The sequence below is a fragment of the Anastrepha obliqua genome, chromosome 2, assembly GCF_027943255.1.
Source record: "Anastrepha obliqua isolate idAnaObli1 chromosome 2, idAnaObli1_1.0, whole genome shotgun sequence".
In the NCBI taxonomy this organism is placed as follows: domain Eukaryota; kingdom Metazoa; phylum Arthropoda; class Insecta; order Diptera; family Tephritidae; genus Anastrepha; species Anastrepha obliqua.
This window is the reverse complement of record NC_072893.1, coordinates 10,458,709-10,482,895: the sequence shown is the minus strand read 5'-3', so window position 1 is coordinate 10,482,895 and position 24,187 is coordinate 10,458,709. Positions and strand designations below refer to the sequence as shown.

The 24,187-nt window shown below is 38.7% G+C and overlaps 1 protein-coding gene and 1 pseudogene across 1 annotated transcript; one reads left to right on the top strand and one right to left on the bottom strand.

Annotated features, from left to right (window-relative positions):
- On the bottom strand, positions 1 to 20,570 carry LOC129236742 (anaphase-promoting complex subunit 1). Its single transcript, XM_054870933.1, has 18 exons — positions 20,330 to 20,570; positions 19,860 to 20,265; positions 19,617 to 19,802; positions 19,101 to 19,559; positions 18,919 to 19,042; positions 13,282 to 13,437; positions 12,998 to 13,190; positions 12,744 to 12,937; positions 12,571 to 12,678; positions 11,893 to 12,505; positions 11,573 to 11,833; positions 10,283 to 10,445; positions 8,568 to 9,644; positions 5,975 to 6,515; positions 5,448 to 5,903; positions 5,110 to 5,364; positions 4,713 to 5,040; positions 1 to 554 (listed from the first exon to the last, which is right to left on the bottom strand). The coding sequence occupies exons 1-18, from the start codon at positions 20,351 to 20,353 to the stop codon at positions 120 to 122; spliced, it is 5,979 nt and encodes a 1,992-aa protein (XP_054726908.1). The 5' UTR covers positions 20,354 to 20,570; the 3' UTR covers positions 1 to 119.
- LOC129239812 (5S ribosomal RNA) lies at positions 9,891 to 10,009 on the top strand (annotated as a pseudogene).
- Positions 20,571 to 24,187: the final 3,617 nt, after the last annotated feature.

Sequence of the window (24,187 nt, the reverse complement as noted above, 5' to 3'; positions counted from 1 at the left end):
TTGTGCAATAAATTTGTTTTATTTCAATACAAAAAAGTACCAACTTCTAACTCTTAACAAGCTAAATTTATTTGTAAAGTCAACATTTTCGTGTTCCTCTAGCAGCAAATTACTATTTTTTATGCCGCCTCCTCGTCCCTTGTTTGCAGTAAAATTTTAATCATACAGTTCATAGTCTGCATGTCTAGGTTGAGCTTCTTAAACTCGTATAAATACCTTATGTAGTTAACTGTACCGCTAAGATCGACCAAATTCAATAAGTTTGGCGTTAAATTATAATAATTCACCACGGCGAGTAGGCGTGCCACCTCCTCCGCCGAAAAGTCAGTAATAATGCTCGGCTCAAAGCTGCTGGCGCTAATGAAATGCCGCAAGGTGGTCGACATCGTGCGGCGTGTATTCTCGATGAACATTTTGAATTTCTCCAATTGTGCGCGCATCAATTCGCTGGTCAATAAAATATGCGGCTGCTCATATTTTTCCATATACAAATCAATCAGTTTAATTTGCCAGACGTCATTGCACTGCGGATTGCGTTGCAAACGTTGAATGAGCTGCAAGAGTAGGGGGAAAATATTTGACGTGAAAATAGTATAAAAATATTTTAAGGAAAGATTTTTATTCCGCTAAAACAACTACAAAATTTGAATAGTAATCCAACTGTAGTTTGAAAGAAACTTTAACAATCAGTTATTATTTAATAATCCAAAATGAGGCGGTTGTTTATACCTCTGATCTTCGAGAGCCTAGAGAAAAGCGTAGTTGCTCTTCTGCTTTAGAAAATGTGTCATATTTTGACAGTCTAGCTAATGAATCTACTTAGTCCTGCCATAAGTTCTGTTACAAGTTAATTTCTTTATAAAGGGTTTTCCAATAAGAGGTGTTATTTTGATAAAAGATTAATGGTTTCGTAGCTTGTGTGGCACGTTGCGCCGTCGTGTTGAAAATAAACGTCCAATTCCGGCCATAAAAAAAATACCAGTCTAACGGTTAGACGCGATAGAAGTGAAACCTTCCGTAAAACAAGCTGAGAGAGAATGAGACGAAAGCAGCATTAGGAGCGGGATAATTATAGGTTCATTATAATATTGCTATAAAGTTCATATTTTATTTTCTTCATTTTATTATTATTCATCCTCAATGTTTTCAATTTCAACAAATGATACGAGTGGCTTATGATAGCTAAAATATGATACAAATGCTTTGGTTTCGATGTTGTCAACATATCTTTGAAATACTGCGTCAAATGTTGTTTTTGATCGTGTTGTCGATTCAGTGCGATTGTTACACATTTTTAAATTGAATGTTGTATTGAGAACGTCAATTAAAGGAACCGCTGTGTGCAATGCAAAATTTACGTTAAAATCGCCACTTAAAATCATTGGAACTTTATTGTAATCTTTTCTAAGTATCCGCGATACTTCTGGTGTATACTTTATTAAATTTTCGTGAATGAATTCCGTGATGCTATTTATTGATTTTTTTTTCTGTCGATATTCACGACACTTTTCTGCATTATTTTTCGGCATGATTGCGGTAAATATTTAAAAATGAAAATATTTACGAATATAAAAATACACACGCGGTTGCTATTATGAGCGTCCCCAGCAAAACCTGCGTGACCGAAACTCTAACACAATTACATTTTTTTGAATGTTACAAACACATATGCACGCAGGTTTTGCTGGGGCGTGACCGAAACTCTAACACAATTACACATATGCACTCGTACTTGTTTGAAAATCGACTTTTTTTTTGGTTCTCCGTCACCTTTGGAAAATGTGTAAACAGTAAGCTAATTTTATTCAAATATTTTCCCTCATTTTTGCATCAGTAAAATTAAACAAACGCCGTAGCCGAATGGGTTGGTGCGTGACTACTATTCAGAATTCACAGAGAGAACGTCAGTTCGAATCTTGGTGAAAACACCAAAATTAAGGAAAACTATTTTTCTAATAGCGCTCACCCCTCAGCAGGCAATGGCAAAACACCGAGTGTATTTCTGTCATGAAAAAAAGCTCCTCATAAACATATTATAAAATAAAATAAAATAACTGTATAAAAAAAATTTTTTTCTTCACAAGAAAAAATAAAAGTTATTTAGTTCGTCGCTACGTTTATATCAATATATAATATAACGCTTCGTAGCCAAGAGGGTCGCTTTTTTCGTTTCACTTTTTCTCAAATCACTCCCAACGATTCTAAAGAAGTTTTCACTTCAAAAATCGTTAATCATCTCTCGATAGCGCAATCCATGTTGTGGCAGCATAAACATTTCCCATACATATACAGGGAATGCTGCTGAAGTGACAGTCCTTGGCCGGATATAAATCCGAGTCGTTCCGGTTACGTAGAACCGACTGTCGTGGGAACGTGCGCAATCCATTCATCGTAACTGTTGCTCGAGCTTCATATTCGAAAAAAGTAAAGTCCATTGACTCCGCCGGATCATAAACTACACCAAACATTCACACGCTGAGGATAGAGAGGCTTTTCAATAATAACTCTTCGATTTTCTGAGCCCCAGATCTGAAAATTTTGCTTATTGACGAAGCCACCGAGATGGAAATGGGTCACATCACTCAAGATGATTTTTCGATGGAATTCCGAATCATTTTCAAGCATTTCAATTAGCAAAGACACGACGTTGTTGATGATCGGCCGGCTTGAGTTCTTGTATTAACTGGACTTTATAAGTCTTAAGACCCCAATCTTTATGCAAAATACGGCGTAATGACGTTTATGGAATGCCTAATTCCAAAGAAAGACGAGGAATGGACAAATCTGGGGTTTCTTCAACACTTTCGGCTACAACAGCAATATGAGCTGTTCTTGAGCGACGTGCACGGGTTTTATCCTTCATATCAGTAACTTGTCCCAACAGCTCGAATTTTTTCACCATTTTCTGTATTGCGGTCCCACAAGGTGCCTCACGATGACCAAAAAATGTTCGAGTTTTACGAACCGTCTCTGCCAAATTTTCACCATTTTTATAGTGAATTTTAATAATTTGAATGCATTGTTTAAGCGTGTATCGTTCCATTTTTATCAATGGCGTAATTTCTACTTGTCAAATATGAAAAAATGACAGCTCCAAAAGTAACATCTACCGAAACAGCGAGCTATTCAAAATAGTACCTGTTGTTGGAAAACCTTTTAGATATGAAATTATAATATTTTTTTTAATGAAGTTAGTTTTATTTAATCATGTAAATATTTAGCGTATGGCGTATGTCGATGATATTGACTTGATCGGCCTTCACAAACGCGCTGTTAGTTCCACCTTTTCCAAACTGGATAAAGAAGGAAAGCGAATGGGTCTGGTGGTGAACGAGGACAAAATAGGTACTTCATTCAAAAAAACAGTCGGCGCACTCGCATATCAGCACCCACGTCACTTTTAACAGTTATGATTTCGAGGTTGTAAGAGATTTCGTTTATTTAGGAGCCAGCATTAAAATCGAACGGAGAATCTCTCTTGCCAACAAGTTCTAGTCCTCCCTCGACGAACAAAACGAACTCTCTATAAGGCTCTCATCATGCTCGTCCTAACGAATGGCGCAGAAGCGTGGACGATAACAATATCCGATGAAGTGTCGTAGGCGATGGAACGATGAGCTGTATGAGCTTTACGACGACATAGACATAGCCCAGCGAATAAAGATCCAGCGGCTCAGCTGGCTGGGTTATGTCGTCCGATACAAATGCTCCAGCTCTGAAAGTATTTGATGCGGTAAAATTTCTGTGAGCTCTTCAACGTTCTTCAATTCAGACCACAAACTGTATTACGATGGATTCAGATATCAGTACTACGAGACGGCCAATCTTCTGCGGTTAGCCACTGCTGGGTGGTTTTTGCCTTCTTGATGGAAGATCCAACGCTCTCCATTGAAGAGAGTACTGTTCAACGGCTTCACCACGCCTTCTAAGATATCCTCCTGGTACACTTTTGCACCGATCTTAACCCCTTTTTCGCAGAAATTAGAAGATGTAACGCCTTTACAAGACACTCACCACCAAACCAATATGGAAGCCGGAAGGTGGCCGCGCTGAACCCTTGGAACAACATTTTTTGCGTCTTTATAAGTTTTACCATAGATTTTGTCGTTTTTCATGACCGTTGACCGCGTGCCACCGAAGTAGCTGCTTGCATCTGTCGAGTCTAATTTTCTTCAAGCTTGTTGTCAAAAGATTACGGGTTGAGCAACGGAAGGCTTTCATGTGGAGATCATCTGTAATTAGTCTTGACATGGATCTGGTCGATACATTCATTTCGCTGAACATGATTTTTTGCTTTATAATCGGGTTTCTGCGACTTCGTACTCGAACGGCTTTTATGGCTGCACTGGTTGGAACCACGCGAAGACGACCACCTCTTTTTCTGTCTGTCACTTCGGACATTTGGGGAAAAGTTCGATCGTACAGTAAACAAACATTTCCGAAATATTCAGATTTTTTCAGCAATTCGTAAAATCTCACTTGCACTATTACCAAAATTTTGTACTGCAATCAGTGCAATGCGATTTTACTGAGCTCCCCACTCCATTGTTGACAAGCGAAATTTGCCGCGAAACTGAGTGAAAAACCTAATTATGAGTAGACAATGCACGGAACTTTTTTCAGCAAATTTGTTCTCGCTCGCATTATAAAATTTGTCACAGAATTTATGGCAAAACTAAGTATATAAAAAAATAGTCTGATTCCTCACTCACATTGAAAGTCGTTAGATAAATGGGCAGCACATGCATTTTGTCCTTGATCACAGCATTATAGAAGAGCATTGTTAGCTGTTGTATCTTGAGTAATTCATCTGGTGTAATAACCTCGGAATCGATGTGTAAAAACCGATCGGTGAAGCTCGTAACGAATGGATCGTTTGAGAAACGCTCCAATGCAGTGGCATTTACATGCCAACATGTATACTGTTCGGTTGTGAGTGTTTGTGCAAAAAGACTCTTTAGTCGATCGGGATCTTCCAAGTGCGACAGACAGCCGGAACGTTTTTTTATATCAATACAAGCGGAACTCTGCAGTGCCTTGCTGTAAGAATGAGTAAGAAAGCAGTAGTGAGATATATTTCTAATATTTAATATAAATAATTGCACCTACATCAACTGGGACCAATTGCGCTCTTTCTCAAAACAAACCGGCCAATAATTGGCATCGTCTACAATCACTTTCTGCAAAGTGTTTAGTGGTGGCAGCATGCACGGCGCCATGGGCAGTCGGCGCAGTTCTTTGCTGCCTATTTCCAGCACTGATATTTGGCAAAGGCATAACTTCTTCGTATCGATGTCACGTGGCAAAAAGAGGCGTGGCTCCACAGCCAGCACATACAAGTGGCGGAAGGCTTGTAAATGATATCTGTGTGAAAAAAAGTATGCGATTAAAGTATGCAAAATTGAATATAAAATATTTTATGCATTTCACACCATACATTCACTCACCTGTTATCATTACTGTGGTTCGGAAACTTGGGAAAGAAGGCACAAATCAGCGCGGCGACCGCCTCTGGTGTATTTGCAATGGTATAGCGACCAGCACCCAAAAATAGTAAACCCAGCGACATGTGTATGGCCATTTGCGAGCCGAATGTAACATTGGGATTGTAATTGACGCGGCAACGATCACGAAAACTGATGCGTGAACGCAAATAGCGAATGATGCGCAATATTTCCAGATCACCTGAGCCGGCGAATACCAGCGATATAGCAATCAAAATAACCATAAGACAGCATTCCACCGTCGTGTAGCCGGCGAACTCGAAAACATGTTTGCTCTGGAAGCCGATGAACTTTTTAAGCGCCTTGTGCAAGGTTTTGAAAGCTTCTTGATTTTCGCTGCCTGCATATTTAAGTCCCATACAAAAGGAGGCACCAGCAATGACATTGCACCAGGCTTGACTGCAAAGAAAACCAGAGAGGTTACATTTTTAATAATCTTTTTTTTATATATATAAACGCATTGCACTCACGCTTCGGACTCGTAATCCACACTAGTCTCATACTTGTCGCCCCAATAGTAGGGGCGCTCCAGATCAATTTTGAAATTTGACGGGAACTGGCCGAATAGCCACTCAGCGTCTGGCTTTATGTCGGACCAGAGAATCAAGCCGCGTGCAATGGTGCGCAACATAAGCAAGTCGGGACGCACCAAATCGAGCAGATAATGCGTGTTCGGTGGATTCATCCATTCGGCGACGGCACGATTATTCGTATTGAAGAACATAAGGCCAAGTGCTAGGGTCGCTCCGGGTGCAGTTACATCGATGTTGACGTTGTCACCTTCGCGCACTTGAAACGAAGGTAATTTATATTTTTCCTTTTGTGATCCGGTGAGTTGACGCTTATTGCCGCCCACCATGTAATAGTGAAGAGTGTCGGGGATTTGAAGATCTAGCAAACCGGCTGGCGATTCACCCAATCCCAAAGTGACCAAGCCTAAGGCAAGGCCGGCGGTCAGAGCATACGACTCGCGTTCGATGCTATTCTCCATTTCCGGACCTGGAGGACGACCTGTAAAAGATATGTAGAAAGTTGAAAAAAAGGTTTAGCAAGCAAATACATGTTTGAATTAACGAAGACAAAACTGAAAGTTTTAAATGTTAGCTGCCACTTGGATTTAGTAATCAGTTACGAACTCTGCAACTACACAAATTACATATTAGACTTTCAATCGTCCTAAGCTGAAATTCGTTTCGTGAAATGTCGAAATTAGTAAGCCTAAAAATATGTAAAAACTCCGGCACGAGGCAGGATGTGGGAAATTTGAATTCTGGATTTATGACGCGCTTGGTAACTATCGAGGGGCGCGTTCAGCACTCTCACTAAGGATCGCAAAATTTAATATAACAAAATATTTTATTTTTTAGTAAAGAAACGTGCTGTTTCGACAGGCTGGGTTTAGAGGGAGAGGGGCGTTAGGAGAGTATGTTTAATAGGGCATATGAAGAGATGGTTAGTATCGTGCGGTCTGTCACATGGTGGACATATATTGGGTATGTCGGGGTCGTTTCTGGATAGGTAGGAGTTTAACCTGCTACAAATTCAAGAATACAGTTGGGCCTAAGTTACGCGGGTCTCGCGATAAAGCTTAAGCTCTTCGTCTGCAATGGGTAGTGATTAGACTCCGATAACAGCATTCGAGAGTAGGGATTTTAGGAAGGTTGACTGTCGTTTAATGTTTGTCTGTATACTGTCCGGTCCAGTAGTTGGTAAATGTATTTTGTTCTTGATCTCCTCAGTGTAGTTAAGGAAATGTCTCCTGACGTGCCTGGGAGGTGGCTCGGGCTCAAGCAAATGTCTGCAGATAGCACCTAAGCAGAAACTGTTTCCTGAGCATTTTGTTGTGCTCCTTAACTACCTGATGCCTCATTGGGTAGGTGTTGCAGATTGGAGATTCCTCGCAGTGAAAAAGCGAGAAAGTCGGTGGATATAATCGTTTACTTTGGAACACAAGCCATCGATGTCATTGCCCGTCGCCATTATCGAACACTCGTCAGCAGAGGAGATTAAGGAAACTCCCTCTGGCAGTTGGGGGGAGCTTCGATACATAGAAGTTGGAAAGCAAGGGTGAAATGACACCACGCTGCGGAATACCGTGCTTTATCTACCTCTGTTTTGAGTTTTGGTCTCGAAAATGACTGACGCATGCCGACCACTCAAATAGTTCGCGGACCACCTCTTAAATCCCGGCGGGAGGCTCGACTACATATCATCTAGACTTCTTTAAGTCCAACGTTACTCAACAGTCCTGTCGCAGGGGCGGTTTTCGTTAAGCCCGCGGTTAATCTGCGTATTAATGGCGGTGAGTGCTGTGGTGGGACTGTGCACTCGGCGGAATCCATGCTGATGTGTGGCTGGGGCCAGGTGTTTCGTGTAGAGTGGGAGGGCCTAAAGAGTCTTTACTACTGGGGAAAGGAGGGTTATCTGGCGATAAGACTCTCCTTAATTGGCGGATTTCCCAGGTTTCAGTAGTGGGACCACTCTGCCTGCTTTTCACTTCTCAGACATTATAAGAGCGGCCATGGACAAGTTTAATACCCTTATCCTTGAGATATCCTACTCCCAATGAACCTAGGTTTTTCATCATCAGCATGTTTAATCCATCTAGGCCAATGGTTTTAAAAGCTTTTGCCTTCTTGATGGTCACCTGAACCCACTCGCTTGAGAAAGTAAAATGCGTTTGGTCTTCCAGTCCTTTTTCTATCCACGACAGAGACCTGTTTCTTGAAATTTTTTCACCAACCTTTGAATTGTCGACTGATTCGGCCGATTATTTTTACCAAAAAAATTACGCATTTTGCTATGTGTTGTTCTAGAAGATGGACCATTTCTATAAAAATTTCAAAAATTGTAAACCATTTTTCTATTTTTAAATCTCAAAGATGACATAGAAAAAGGTAACGTCTAGGAATTATTCAGTACTGACATCGAGACGTCATTTTTGAAAGACGCTTTATTATTTTCACTTTACCTTTTGGCGATTTGTCAACAACAAATTAGTGACTTAAGAATGGATTATTTAAATTTAAAATTAGCAAATATCCTCGTTTCATATCCACTCACCTACTTCCTGAAGCAACACCTCGGCAATATGTCGTTTAGCGGAGCCCTGATACAACAAACCGATGCCCATTAACGAAGCTACCTGTATATTCTGTGGTATATCCAATTCCAACGCGGTGGTTGGCAACAGCGCTTCTATGTGCACGCTCAGCAACTTGGTTGTTGTATTATCCATAGTACCACGATGGGTTGCGGAAATGCCCAATAGTAAACCGACGCTAGTCATCTCATCACACTTCACCAAATATTCATAAACACTCATAAAAGACAGTGTTTTGAGGTGGCCATTGAGTCCGAGAGCCATAAGAAAGCCAGCATGCTCCGTAGAAATTTCTTCTTGGCCCTTTGGTTTATTATAAACAATCCAGGTGGAATCTACATCGCGTGCATGTGGTGAAATTTTCAAACCTGCAGCGACACCATTGTGGAATGAAGGCCAAAGACTCATATTCGGCGGCAACTCGATTTGTTGCATTTCAATGGTGGCACCCTTGACTGGCTCCTTGCCCGACAGACACAATTTAGGTATAGGCATCAATTCAGTAGGTGTTGGTATAGAGGTGCGCAATGTAAACATGCCGCGCCCCAGCGGTAGCGCCATAGTGCGTTTGCACAATGCAAACAATTGTCGTTCTTGTTCCTCAATGAAACGATGATCCGTCATGCCAGGTTTCTGCACGATATCAATCAGCACGGGCTCTGACGAGGTGAGTAGGCGACGTACTTCGGCGATACGCATATCATCCGGAAAGCGTAGATTCAATAACTTCGTATCGATATTGTCCATGCCATCGTCAAGTGCTGCTTCCATGTGAGAGATGCCATTGGTGGCGGGTGGGCAACGAGCCGACAATGAATCTTCTGCATTTACGTGCGCCTTTTGTTTCTGTCTACTCATTGCACTCGTTGGTGAGTCGTCCTGCAAAAGCGCATGCGCCACCAACTCAGTGCGCAATATCAACTCATATGTGGCGGCTGAACAACCGATGGGAGGCGTCAGGCGTGCATGCTCCAGGCACTCAGCGATGATGAGGTGCAGCGCAACGGGTAGGCGTGCAATATCGGCGCGAGTAATTTCTGGAGATGACAATAGGTTAGCATTGATATTAGAAAACAGTGAACAGTAAAATGTGTGATAACTGATTTAGTGCTTTTATGGCATAGATTATTATATAATAATATTTGGCAGACAATAGGTCTGTTCATGCAAAAATTGTCCAGTCACTTAATTTCCAACAATTCGCTATCAAAGAGAAAAATATCAAAAAAAGTAAATGACCGCAAAACCCTGACGTGCAAATTCTTACTGATAAAAATGTATTGGTCAACGACCGTAAACCGCTAAAAACATCGGTTCTCGTCCGATCACCGAAATTAAGCGGCATCGGGCGCGGTTAGTACTTGGATGGGAGACCGCTTGGAAACACCGCGTGTTGTTGACATTTTTCAGCCGATGGCCTATGATGCTAATGCTGATTCCTTATATTTGCATAACTTGTTATTATATTTAATAATAATAATAACAATAAAAACGTATCCAGTAAAAATTTGCAACTTCTCCTAAAATTTAATGTCATTTTGCTCTCTCTCTTTAACCTACTTTGCAAGTTTTTTTTTTATACAAGAACACCGAAACATGATAATTTATAACAGTTTTTTGCTTCATGAACAGACCTAATTTCTGTACTTATTGAAAATAAAACTTCTATGCTTACCCATATTGATTAGCATTTGTATTACTTGCTCCGCACGCGGTACAATCGTTGATATAAAGCGTTTGGGCCGTTTAGGATAATACGATTGAACTGAGTTGGCGAATTCCAGAGGTTTGATCCAATCTTTGATTTTCTCCGTACCATGCATGATAAGTGAGACGACCTGCAAAATTTTTTTTAGTATAATTTTTTTAAATATAATTTTTCTTTTCAATATAAATTTTTTTTAATAAAATAATTTTATTATAATATACAATACTTTTTTTAAGATAATATTTTTTAAATATAAAAATTTATTAATATAATACTTTTTATAATATAATAATTTTTTTTATATAATATTTTTTTTTTTAATATACATAATGTTTTTATAGATATTCATTTTTTTTAATATAATAGTTTGTTTTTAAATACAATAGTTCTTTAACTATGCTTATAATTTTTTTTTGCTACGCTAAATTTTCTTTAAATAAAATAATTTTTTAATATACAATATAATAATTTTTTTTAATATGCATTGTTTTGATAGAGTAATTTTGTTTTATATATATATTTTTTTAATAACAATTTTTATTTTAACTATGCTAATTTTTCTTTTTTAAAACATAATAACTTTTTAATATGATACTTTTTTTTTAATATATTATAATATATTATTTTTTATTATAATAATTTTTTTTAATATAATATTTTTTTAATATAACAATTTTTTTAATATAATAGTTTTTTTAATACAATATTTTTTTTAATATAATACATTTTTTCGAATATTATCATTTTTTTAATATACTATTTGTTTTTTCAAATATAATGTTTTTTTTATACACATATAATTATTTTTTTAATATAATCATTTTTTTAATGTAATTTGTTTTTAATACAATGTAATGTAAACCTTTTTTCGAATATAATAATTTTTTTTAATATATTTGTTTTTTTTTAAATATAATATTTTTTCATATATAATATAATAATTTTTTTGAAATAATACTTTTTTTTTTAATATAATAATTTTTTAATATAATTCTTTTTTTAATATAATACTTGTTTAATGTAATTTTTTTCTTAGCAGGTACTTATAATAATTTGTTTTATATATATTTTTTTTTTATATATACATATATATTTTTTAAACAATAATTATTTTTCAATATAATAATTACTTTTAAATATATATTTTTTAATATAATAATTTTTAATATACAATTTTTTTGAATATGCAATTTTTTTAGTAAAAATTTTTTTTAACATACATAAAATGTTTTTTTTTTTAATATCTTTCCCACTCACCTGCAGCACATTTCGACTCATGTCGTTAAGCCCCTCTACAAAAGTATACTGTAACGCATCTTTGCCTTTCAAAATATGTTCCAACTGCCTGTAAACGCTTGGCGCAGGTACTTGTAGCAACTCTTTATGGGCCATTCGCGCTGCATGCTCCTCTGTAAGTTGACACAATTTGGTTGTACAGTGTACTAAATACGGAAAATCCAGCGTATAATGAAATATGTACGTTGTTAGTTGCATATCCACAGCGAATTGTTGCAGGAACTGCAAAAGTACACACATAAGTACATACATTTTTAACAACATTTTTTACCAATGCAAACCTTCGCCAAATACGGCAGACAATCGTGCATCGTTTCGTCTAACTTAAAATCTTCATATAACAAATGCAGGCCATAAAAGATAGCCGGTATGCTATTAAATAAACAAGCATTCGCGTCGACGTTACCCGCCGCTGCGGTCCCATGCTCTGTTTCCATTTTCATGTTATCACGCATGCAACCACCACTACCATCTTCATTGAGTACGGCTAACATGAATTCCCAATCCTCATCGGTACCTTCAGTGATTTCATCGTTCTTACGTCGCTTCTTCGGCTCCTCTGCATTGCTAGACATCGATGCATTGGTAGTGGTTTCATGCGTAGCTGCGCCGCAGCCCATTAAACCAGTCAGCACGTTTCGAAAAATATGCCACTCCTGTTCAATACTATAATCACGTGATCCAGGCGGATTACGCGCTCCATACCAACGAGTGATTAGCTGCACGAATTGTTCTTTGTTTAAGATGCGTCGTAGTGTACCAATGCAGCGTGAAATGAATTTTGTTTCATTGAATTGTGGCAATTCAATGCGATACATTTTGCCGAAAGGATAAACCAATGTGAGCCGATTACCAGCAGGATCACGCAAGCTTAAGCAAATGTTGCTAGTGTTGCTGTAAGGAGTAAACAAGTTTACAAAAGATCGCTGAAAGATATCAAATGGAATTTTCAGTATTACCGATTTGGAAATTGCGGTTGTAGTGGATGCACAGGCGACAAAAGATGCAATTCTTCATCGAAGGTGGTATCGGTGGGCTTCTGTATTGTGGGTAAAAGGCTGCTTCGCCTTTAAGTTGGTAAAAATATGTGCATATAAACTTAAAAAAAATGTAAATCTTTCATTCTGCATACCGTGGAAAGGGAGAGTTGGGCGAATTTGCTGCGAGCGTTTTCGTTGTTGCGGGTGTTGGTGTCACATTGCCTGCACCTGCACTTACGCTGGTACTGCCCATTGCCGCAGCTACGTGCACTTTAGAGACCAAAACTGCGCCGGTATATAATATCAAACTTCCAGATGGGTCCAATACGGCGATCATGCGCAGGCGCTACAGGCATACAAATTATTTAAGTTAAGATATTTTAATTTTAGCGCTCATCATAGATACCTCCAAAGCAACCGCATCCTTGGCTGGTATAGATAAATGTTTGCTTGATATTTGTAAATCCGCTGTGCCATAGTTGAGCAAGCGGATCAGATGCAGCTTGCACGAAAAGGGCAACAAGTAGCAGAGGTAAGTTTGACCTACTAAATCGGTATGCATGAAAGCACGGGTGGAGATTTCGCCGAATTCTCGGTTGCTATTAAATGGGTAAGTTGTCAATATAAGAAAAAAAAGTTAGGTTAAAAACTAAGTTTCATAATTTGTATTATGGATTGAATTTGACGTACTTGCCACACGCATTTTCAGTCCAAATGTGCTCTAAACACAGCTCTGGCACTATGGGCTTGGAAGGCTGAGCCTGCCCCAATTTTCGTATGTCTTGCGTTGATATTGAGTGCTGACCGATGGTGGACTGCAGATGATTCAACGGTGAAGCAGTGCGACTTTATACAAAAAGGAAAGGCAATTTTGAAAAAAAGAAGTTACAATTAGTATTATACTTAGACCTGCCATAAGTTATGTTACAAGATAAGTCCGTTATAGATATGAAATTACAATACTTTTTTTAATGAAGTTAATTTTATAGAATCAGTAAATATTAAAAACAAAATTTTTATTTTCGAAATGTTCACACAAGCTTTCAAACGATTAGGCCATTCAGCTATTGCAGCACGCACGGTTTCCTTGGCTATTGACGTCGCTGCGCGTACCAAAGATTGTTTGAGACTGCCCAAAATTCCTTTAATTCGCCAATTCTGGCCACTAACTGTATTCCAATGGAATCAGATCTGGACTTCCAGATGGCCAATGTTGTTGTTGTAGCAGCGTAAACATTCCCTCTGCACCACCTCTTCAGCCGTGGCGGGAGTGTCGACTGATAAATATCATCTAGTAGCGTGGAATGGCTGACTGTGTCGAAAGCCTTCTTCAGGTCGAACGCTACTAGGACAGTCCTCTCGCAGGGGCGGTTTTGGTTAAGCCCGCGGTTTATTTGGGCGTTTATGGCGGTGAGTGCAGTGGTGGTGCTATGCACTCGTCGGAAGCCGTACTGATGTGGAGCTGGGGCCAGGTGTTTCGTGAAGAGTGGGAGTAGGAGGGCTTCAAGTGTCTTCACTACTGGGGAAAGGAGAGTTATCGGACGATAAGATTCCTCTGTCTAGCCCTGTCTAGTGAACAGCATAATATTAAAGCCTTCAATATTTTTTTTTTTTTTTTTTTTGAAAAGAGGGCGCGTAACTGTAGTGCTGTGATTTATCGCTTGTCTTTTTTTTTATCCGATATTTAAGTTATTAATAAATAAATCAAATTAGTGTACTCTCAAGTATTCAAGTATAATTTTGCTGATACTCTGCATATATCTCAACGCTATCATACCCTTAAACATCAAATATGCCTCCAAAAAAACTTGGCTCTCACCAGCATCACTACACATGTGGTATTTGCTCAACTATTATTAATGAAAGAATGGAGCCCAGCATTCTATGCTCTGGATGCCGTACATGGATTCACTCAAAATGCACGGGACTTACCCCTGATGAATACAAAATATTGGCTAGGAGCATTAAAAAGGATGGTGTGATCTGGAAATGCGCTACTTGCAAATTTGAGGTTAGTGTCATCACCCAAGAAGACCTGATGTCAGATGATGCCGACGACACAGTCACTATGGACAAACTGGAGCAATTGTTTAACAATCAGTTTAACCGTCTATCTCAGAAACTAGAAGCAAAGATTGACAGATTCAAAGCTGCCATCGAGGACAACATAGCCGATCTCAGAAACGATGTAACTAAAATCGCTAAACAAAACACCTCTTTAACTGATACTTGTGCCCGTCTCAACAATAGGCTAACCACAGTCGAAAATAAACTCACATCCTACACCGTTAACTCCACGTCTCCCGAGGAAGTATTTGCTGAGTTCAACGAACGCAAGCGGCGTGAATCAAACGTCGTAGTGCTCAACGTCATGGAGTCGAAGAAAGCCTCTGGGAACGACAGGCTTGATGAAGACAGGACACAGATATCTGCCATCCTGCCACCTAACCTATCAACTAGCATCGACAACCTAAAGCTACGCAGGCTTGGTCGCCCCATAGCTGGACGTTCGCGTCCTTTGCTAATTGAAACTCCGTCCCCAACTATTGCCTTAACTATTCTAAAATCTAAGCCTCCTACTACAGTTGATGGAACCCAGATAGCTTTCAAATCGGACCTTACTCCTGCTCAACTACTTCATCTCAAGAACCTGCGCACTCAGTTGGACACATTAGAGAAAAATGGTGACACTAATAAGACTATTAAATACATAAACGGCACCCCTAAAATAGTCAACAAGAATTTTCGCTCGCTCAGCAAAGATCGCAAAACCCTCAGCAATAAGAGTGTTGTATCAGAACGTCAGAGGCCTGAGGACAAAATTAACCAGATTTCTGACCGCTACGGCGATCAGTAACACTGATGTCATCTGTATAACGGAGTCCTGGCTTCACCCAGCCATCCTTGATGGCGAAATCATGGATGATACATTCACTATCTTCAGGAGAGACAGGGATTTATCTACTAGTGGGTGTGAACGAGGTGGAGGCGTGCTTGTTGCTACTAAGCGCTCTATCCAAGCAGATCGCATAGCAACTGCGGACACAACCGTTGAACAAGTGTTCATCAGGATAAAGTGTAATAATGCGGATCTCATCGTCGGCTGTGCCTACCTACCACCAAGATCAACCCCTGTATCATACCAAATACACATAGACACTCTCTTCTTTCTGAAAGAAAAATACCCTAACGCCAGACTCCTGATAACAGGAGACTACAATCTTCCGAGTAGCACTCCTCGCTCTGACTGTGAATATCTGCTATACGAAGGCTTCTCCTCACTTGAATGTACACAATATAACGCCATACTGTATAACAATAATAATCTGCTAGATCTCTGCTTCAGTAATATTGAAGCAAGAGTTACAAGCACTCAAGAACTAACCAAGATGGATTCCTTCCACCCGGCGCTTGCTATTGAGGTCGAATTACAGCCTAACCTAAAATCCGCCAAATCAACCTACAGGGCCTTCAAGAATGCCGATTACACCAACCTGAACGCCTTCTTCACCAACACTGACTGGTCTAATCTATATTCAACTAACAACGTCGATGAGAAGATCAGCATCCTCTACAACATTGTGGAATTAGGTATATCTCACTACGTTCCAGTATACAGCAGAAAAACTAGTGACTTCCCTTGTTGGTTCTCTAACGACTTAAAATTCAAAATAATACAAAAAAAATCAGCTCATTCAACGTATAAAAAAAGGCCCACCAGAGAAAACTACTTTAAATTCAGTAATCTTCGTCGTGTATGCAAGAATTTGAGTAACTTGTGCTACAAAAATTACGTCTCCAACATGGAACTGAAGGTGTTGTCTGACCCGCATGAGTTTTGGAAATTCGTCAAGAATAAAAAAAGGAACAATTGCGATATACCCTCCTCAATATATTGGAATAATAAGTCGGCCAACACTGGTGTTGAGACCTGCGACCTATTTGCGTCTTTTTTCGAAAGTGTCTATTCCTCAAATATGCAACGTGATAACACTGCGTCTGTCTGCAACCCTAACGCTATGTTTAATGCCTTGAGTGAATTTGAAGTTAGCCAAGATCTAGTTTTTAAGCTTCTAACAAATTTAAACCCAAGAAAAGGCGCTGGCCCAGATGGCCTGCCGAACATATTCCTTGCAAACTGCGCAATCGGTCTCTGTGAGCCACTAACGGATATTTTTAGCACCTCGCTGGAATCAGGTACCTTCCCATCTGTCTGGAAGCTCTCGTTTGTCAGCCCCATTCATAAGGACGGTCCCAGATCTGATGCTGCCAACTACAGACCAATCTGCATACAATCAGCGCTAGCTAAACTGTTTGAAAAACTCATTGTGCCTCAACTTACGTGGCACTTTACTGATATCATCTCGAATAGACAACATGGCTTTGTGGGCGGAAGATCCACTGCGTCCAACCTATTTACTTACACCAACTATTTAATCGATGCCTTGAACGATAACGCCAAAGTACATTCCATTTACACGGACTTTAGCAAAGCCTTTGACAGAGTCAACCACGAGATATTGGTAATGAAACTAAGTAGTTATGGCATCCAAGGCAGGGCACTAAGTTGGATTCAATCGTATCTGATTGACAGGAAGCTCCAAGTCAGAATAGATGGGCACCTTTCGACGAAATACGATGTCAAATCAGGTGTTCCGCAAGGATCACACCTGGGTCCCATACTTTTCAACATCTTTATTAATGACATTGGAAACAATCTTCACTCAGACTACCTGTTGTACGCTGATGATCTAAAAATCTACAGAAGAATCAATCGTTACGAGGACACGAATCTACTACAGCAAGATATCAACACATTGGCTGATTGGTGTACCAAGAACAAGCTTGATTTAAATATCAAAAAGTGTGCTGTGGTCTCGTATTCAAGGTCACACACCCGTGAAGCCGCAATGTATACGTTAAATGATGATGACATCCATGAAACCGAGGATATCAAGGACCTAGGCATCATTGTGGATAGGAAGCTATCTTTTAGTAAACACATAGATAAGATCACGCTTCAAGCCAATAAAGTTCTGGGTTTCATAACAAGGACCAGCAAAGATTTCACCAATCCGCACACGCTGATATCTCTCTTCAACACTCTCGTACGACCGATCCTGGAATACGGATCTGTCATATGGTCTCCATATACAGATTACCAGATCAAACGCATCGAGTCAGTCCAAAGGAAGTTCTGCAGGACTTTAGCACACCGGTATAAGCCTCAAGGCTGCACCTCAACTGATGACATCTACATTCATTACGGAATCGAGGAACTGCAAAGACGTCGACAGGTGACAGACTTAGTTTTCTTTTACAAAGTACTCAATGGCCTGATAGATGCTCCAGACGCAGCAGCCTGCTTTGAATTTGCGCCGGCTAACCTACATCTGAGGCGTCGTCGCCTATTAAAAACTGTCAAGTCAAGCAAAAATTACGTAATTGGTGGCCCACATAATCGTATTGCGAATCTAGTCAATACACTCAATAATGACGTGGAATTCTATGGCGGATCCATTGGTGCATTTGTTGCAGCTGTTAAACGGCACCTAACATAATTTGTTTGCTCAATTTATTAACATATTAGTCTTACTGTTATCTCAAACTAATAAATACCCCCTCTATATTATTATATTATTATATTATTATAAATTATTCCCTTTTTTGAATAAATTAAATCTATGTAGTATATTGCCGTTTGGCGTTTGTATAATTAAATAATTAAATAATTAAATATTGCCTTAAAACAAATGAAAATCAACGTTTAACTGAAAGGACGTACATAAATTTCACGAATTCAACATTTATGTAAGGAAAAATTAAAACATGAAGGCTTTTTCTACTATTTATTGCGCACGCGTATCCTTAAACGGTAAAGTAGTAAACAAAACTAAAAATTGTTATTCCCTGCAAAATTGCATTCCACTAGTGTTCTTCTTCTTAATTGGCGCGATAACCGCTTACGCGATTTTGCCCGAGTTGAACAAAGTCCGCCAGTCGTTTATTTCTATTGTTTTTTTAGCAGCATAAACATTCCCCGTGCATATACGAGGAGTGCTGCTGAAGTGACAGTCCATGGCCGGATATAAATCCCGTTACGTAGAACCGACTGTCGTTTATTTCTCGTGCTATCCGGCGCCAGCTGGCCACACCAAGATTACACTAGAGTTACAAGAGCTTAAAAAAGATTTGCTCCACGCAGCATATGTGTTGGCCTAACATATCACAGCTGTATAGTTTTTAAATTATTTGTTTCATTATTCTTTTCGCTGTGGTTACAAAAATATTCCACTTTAACTCATATTTCAAAGATTCAATACTTACTTTGAATTCCCGAATGCTCCGCTCAAAGAGTGTGCACTCGACAAAAATCTCCCAATATGTGCTGAATAATTTGGATTGGCTAAGCCGGAGCGTCCCAAATGTGCTGTGCTGTGTTTTGGCGTGCCTAAAAAGTATGGGAAAAATATGTAAAAAAAAAATTACCTTTCAGATGCCATACGCACCTATTGCTCCAATACCACCACCAGATCCTCGATTTATGGAGTGATGTGGCAGCCCGCCTGCGGTGCCAGTATACGCAGACTCATTTTGTGCGCCTACATATTGTATTTCTTCTTCAGTTGCCTTACGCAGCCGCGAAATGAATTGTTTTCCTGTTTTGTTATCATACAGAAGAACCAGCTCTGAATTTTCGGAAGTGAATATTATATTATAATCGGACTCTACAAGATAACTAATGGAATTTGTTTCCGTTTTGCAGAGCACCGGACAAATTTCATCTAATGGGTGTGCGAGCGAAAAAAGCCGCGGCATTGAAATGGCATGATTCTGAATAACGGCATTTGATGGCACCTTCTCCAATAGAATGCCGTACGATGTAGGCCATACATGCGATACAGGAAACTCGAGATTACAAAGAAAGTCCTCACCGTTGCTGCAGTAGATACGCAGCGCAACTTGATCTGTATAATTTAATAAATATCAATGATTGTTGCAGGTAAAATTTGAGTGTTTCTTACCAATCAGACAAATTGCACTAAAGTCTTCCTCCTCTTCTGAATATGATTTTCTTTTATCGCTTATATTTTTAGCCCGACTATTTCGTTTGCTAGTTACAAAGGACTTATTACAGAAGAAAGCAAATTTAATTGGTGTCTCGCAGGTGAAGCACAGACGTGGCATTATACTGTTTTCATCTAGCAGACCTGTTAATAGGAATCCATTTATTAATGGTAAGATTGTATTAACCACACCACAATTACCTTTTGACCACACTGCTGTATGCTTCTTTACATATAATTCCTCTTCTGAATTGACCAAATACTCGCACATATAATCAACATCTGTATATGCCGCACGTTGTTGCCACAATAAATGTTCGGAAATACGACTGCCATCCTTCCTGCTTGCCTTTCCATCTTCAGGTTTCTTTTTATTTGTATCCTTTTCTTCGTTGCATTGATTAGCTCGCACTCTGTTAAGATCTTCATCCAAATCCTCGAAAATTTCACGAACACACCAGAATTCATTGGGCTCATCCGACGCTGAAATATTCACATTTTGCATGCGCTGCAGCAGCACATGTTCTGTGGGTAAGTGATTCTGTTGTTTTACGTCGGTGGGACCTGGGTGCTCCTCAACCGCTTGACGACCTCGAGGAATGAACGCCTACGGAGAGAAACGATATCACTATTTAATTTACTTTATTTTGACTTCAGTTGAGCCTACTTACCAAAGGTTCAGAGGCGGCAATCATAACTTCGCTAGTTTCATCCAGATTTGCAAAATTTCCAGTTTGTAATGGATTAAATAAATTTTAGACTCCTTTTGTGTTTCACGCAGAAAATCCTGGTGAAAATGCCGCAAAGTTGTGTTGTTTTAAACTGTTTGTTGCTTTTTCTTTTTTATTTTCCGGCAAGCGGTAATTGTTAAAAATGTTAAATTTTCGCAGTTCTGTTCAATTTGTTTTTCGCAATATGTGTTTGCATATTAACCCTTAGTGAGCGTTAAGTTTTGTAACTTAATGGATTGTATGGTTAATTTTTTCACAATTACTTGGTGAATATGCATATATTTACAAACAGGCGCAGAAATGTAATAAATTAAAAATTTATAAAATAGTAATTAGGACTAAGTAAGATATATTTTGCCAAAAATAATGTAACTTCGGGTTAAATTCGATTTTAACTGTTTACATATACATATATATATAATTGGCGCGTACACACTTTTTGGGTGTTTGGCCGAGCTCCTCCTCCTATTTGTGGTGTGCGTCTTGATGTTGTTCCACAAATGGAGAGACCTACAGTTCAAAGCCGACTTCGAACGGCAGATATTTTTTAAAACGAACTTTTTCATGGCAGAAATATACTACGATGGGCGAGTACTATTAGAAAAAACTTGTTCTATCATTTTGGTGTTTCATGCACGGAGATTCGATTCTACGCACTTGCAATTGTATAGATTAAAGTGTAATATTACGCTCAGTCACCATTTTTTGCTAAAAAAAGTCTATAGCTGACGTATGACGACGTCATTGGTCGGTCTCACAGGTCTCAAAAACCGTGCCATAATTTTTGGTATTTCTAAACTGGATAAAAAAGGTGTAGCGAATGGGTCCGTTGCCGAACAAGAGCCAGACAAAAAACCTACTGTCGAGAAACAAACGATCAGCGGACTCGCAATCCTTCATAAGTCTCGTCATGCCTGTATCCTTTACATATTGTATGGCGCAAAAAACTTTGCTAATAACACAATCCGATTTGGTAACCCTTGGAATGTTTGGAAGATAGATTCTATGAACATCGAATTTTTGTGTGCTGAAATTAAAAATATGAACTTAAAAATTTGTGGTTTGAGGAGGATGGCGAACCTATCACACAATTTTATGTTAAAAATTTTGAATATTCAGTATTTGAATATAAGAAATTCGTTTACAGAAATACTATAAATATACCCTCAACTCCGTTAATTTTATACTGACATTTTTTCCCCAGTTGGTATGAAAAGGTTTTCTTGCACTTTCTATGGCTCAGACCTTCCCTGGTTAATAAATTGTCTGTTCGGGAACAGACCAATACATTGCTTGTTGTTTACGAAGATTTGGAAAGCAAATTAACAAAAGCAGCAGCGACATCTGAAGCAAAAGAATGGAGAATACAAAAAATTGCGCCAAAATAAAGAATTCGATTGCAAAGAAAATGTGTACAAAAACACGGCGTCTCCGTTTTCTGCACTAATTCGCTATTTGACATTTTCTTATTAGACAAATTTTCGCAATTTTCAACCTAATGGTATAAACAGAATCAAATAGCTGAGCGGATTTCGTCGGGCGCAAAATCGCTGGCAAAATAAAACGCACTGCCAAGGAGTGTAAAGATTCGTCTTGTGCACTGCAGTATATACAAGTATGCCAGCCAGTTTGATGTACGCTTATTTGAAGTTTTCTTATATATAGTATGTACGTTTTTGAAAATATATTTTAAAAGATGAGACGGAATCAAGGCTCATTTATTAAAGATGGTAGCACTAGAGCAACAACTATGGCCCCTATTATGAGTTAGATTCGATCTTCGATATTCGTTGGTTGTCGAAGATCGAAAATCGAATGTCAATTTGGTATTATGAGCGGTGCAGCCCTGTCGAAATTTTCGTTGAATACCGAATTTAGAGTCGAATGCAATTTTGCTTTCGATTGTGTTGCGTATTGTGGGTAAACTTGTTAAAATGTAAGTTGTTTGCGATTATTTATGGTTTTATAGTAACCAAATAATAAATATATACTAATTTTGTTAATTTTATGCAGGTCGAAGGTCGTGAGTATCAAACAGCAATTAGAAAGGTTAGTTTCATTAATGGAAGAGAATCCACAATTCGCAAAAGGGATTTGCACCAAATTTCAAGCAGCAAAAAAATGGGAGGAATTTACAACGGAGCTGAATTGCTTGGGACCACCAGTTAGAACGGCAGCAAAATGGATTAAGGTTAATAATGGTTTTTTTTTGTGATGTTTATAGAAATACATTTTTATTTTCCCTTGGCAGGTATGGGCAGAAATACGTAGAGGAACTGAAATACGTATTTTTTTCGAATGACGAATAATTGAATAAAGAAAATTTATAACAAAAATAAAACAGAAACTGTGGCGTAAAGGTTTCTATTTAATACTTTTTAGATTTTTCTATAATATTCAAGAGATTTCATCTCTTATGCTGTATTTGCTATAAAAATGTGCTTTTCTTTGTTGTAGATCAGCCTCTGTACTACTAAATTGTATCCATCTTTGGCAAATATAATTTTCCAGGACATCTATTATTTCCGATAGCACAACAGACACAGTGGGTTGAGCAAGTCCTAGCATACCTTCATTACCAATACTCAATTGGTACGATCCCTGATCATAAAATCGCAGAACTGTGGCTAGCTTTAAAATACTTGGAATGGATTTGGCTCGGGTGCACTGCTGCAACTGGTTTTCTGTACTGGACAGTAGGTTCATAAAAGCCTCTTTAGATAATCTAAAGTTCTTTAAAAATCTGTAAGGAAATTTCTGTAATATTAAGTACGTCAACACATTTTGAAACTTCTAAACGTACTCAGTAGAAGACATTTCTAGGGGGTTGGATGCGCCCCTCAACTGTTTTCTACTTCTAGCTAGTTCCGCTAATCTTTCATCGTCCGATAAATCGTCGAACCACAACTCCGTTGTACTCATTTTCACAAAAACTACTTTTTTTAACTTTTAAAAATGTTGTTAGCAAAGAATTTCAACACAATCGGTTTTTCTTTTATTTTGATTTGCTGTATCAGCTGAGAAAAAAATATCTATTGTAAATGCGTCGAGCGATCGAAATTCACAATAGTCCTATTCTTCAACGAATGAGCACCATAATACCAAATGAAAATTCGTTCGATCAGCACTTTCGACTACAGTCGAAGATCGAATGTTGCTCATAATAAGGGCCTATGTTTTGTACGTTTGGTTGTCAAAGAAAAGTATTGGCAAAATAGAAAACAAAAACTGAATCCGTCTCATTTCATTCTTGAATAGGTTCGCCTTGGACAGAATCAAGGCAGAGTAAAGAAAAAATACTTTTGAACTGCCAAGTCTGCGTACTGGAAGGGAATGCTTCTATTATTTGATGTTCATGCACAGAGATTCGAACCTACGTACTCCCGAATGGTAGTCACGCACTAATTATTGGCTACGGCGGCTACCGTTTCTTGTGAATTGACATGGACACAGCGAAACAAAAACAAATTAATTGATTTACCAACACCACCTGTAATATAATATATTTGCCTTGCCTCACTTGCCGAAAATGTTTTGCTATTGTAAACATGATATTTAAAGCTTTGATAACTTGAATTGCTTGTAAAAATTGGCGATTCGCCTTTTCGCTTATGAGATCCGTCTTTCGTTTTGGTACTGTTTAACTGGGCGCAATGTTGCGACGAATATCCGCCAACGACATCGCTCCGCCCGACAAAGTTCGCTCAGCGATTTTATTCTGTTCATACTGTTAGCTTCTACAGTTTTCTTAAAATACTTGACATAAAAATTAATCATTCAGTCTTCTTTTTGAATCAT

Excerpts from the sequence above, each read along its gene's own strand:
- LOC129236742 (XM_054870933.1), bottom strand. The coding sequence starts at position 20,353 with ATGATTGCCGCCTCTGAACCTTTG. Across the intron at positions 19,803-19,859 it reads TACAGCAGTGTGGTCAAAAG|GTCTGCTAGATGAAAACAGT; the intron begins GTAATTGTGGTG and ends TCCTATTAACAG. Across the intron at positions 5,041-5,109 it reads CGCAATTGGTCCCAGTTGAT|CAAGGCACTGCAGAGTTCCG; the intron begins GTAGGTGCAATT and ends TCATTCTTACAG.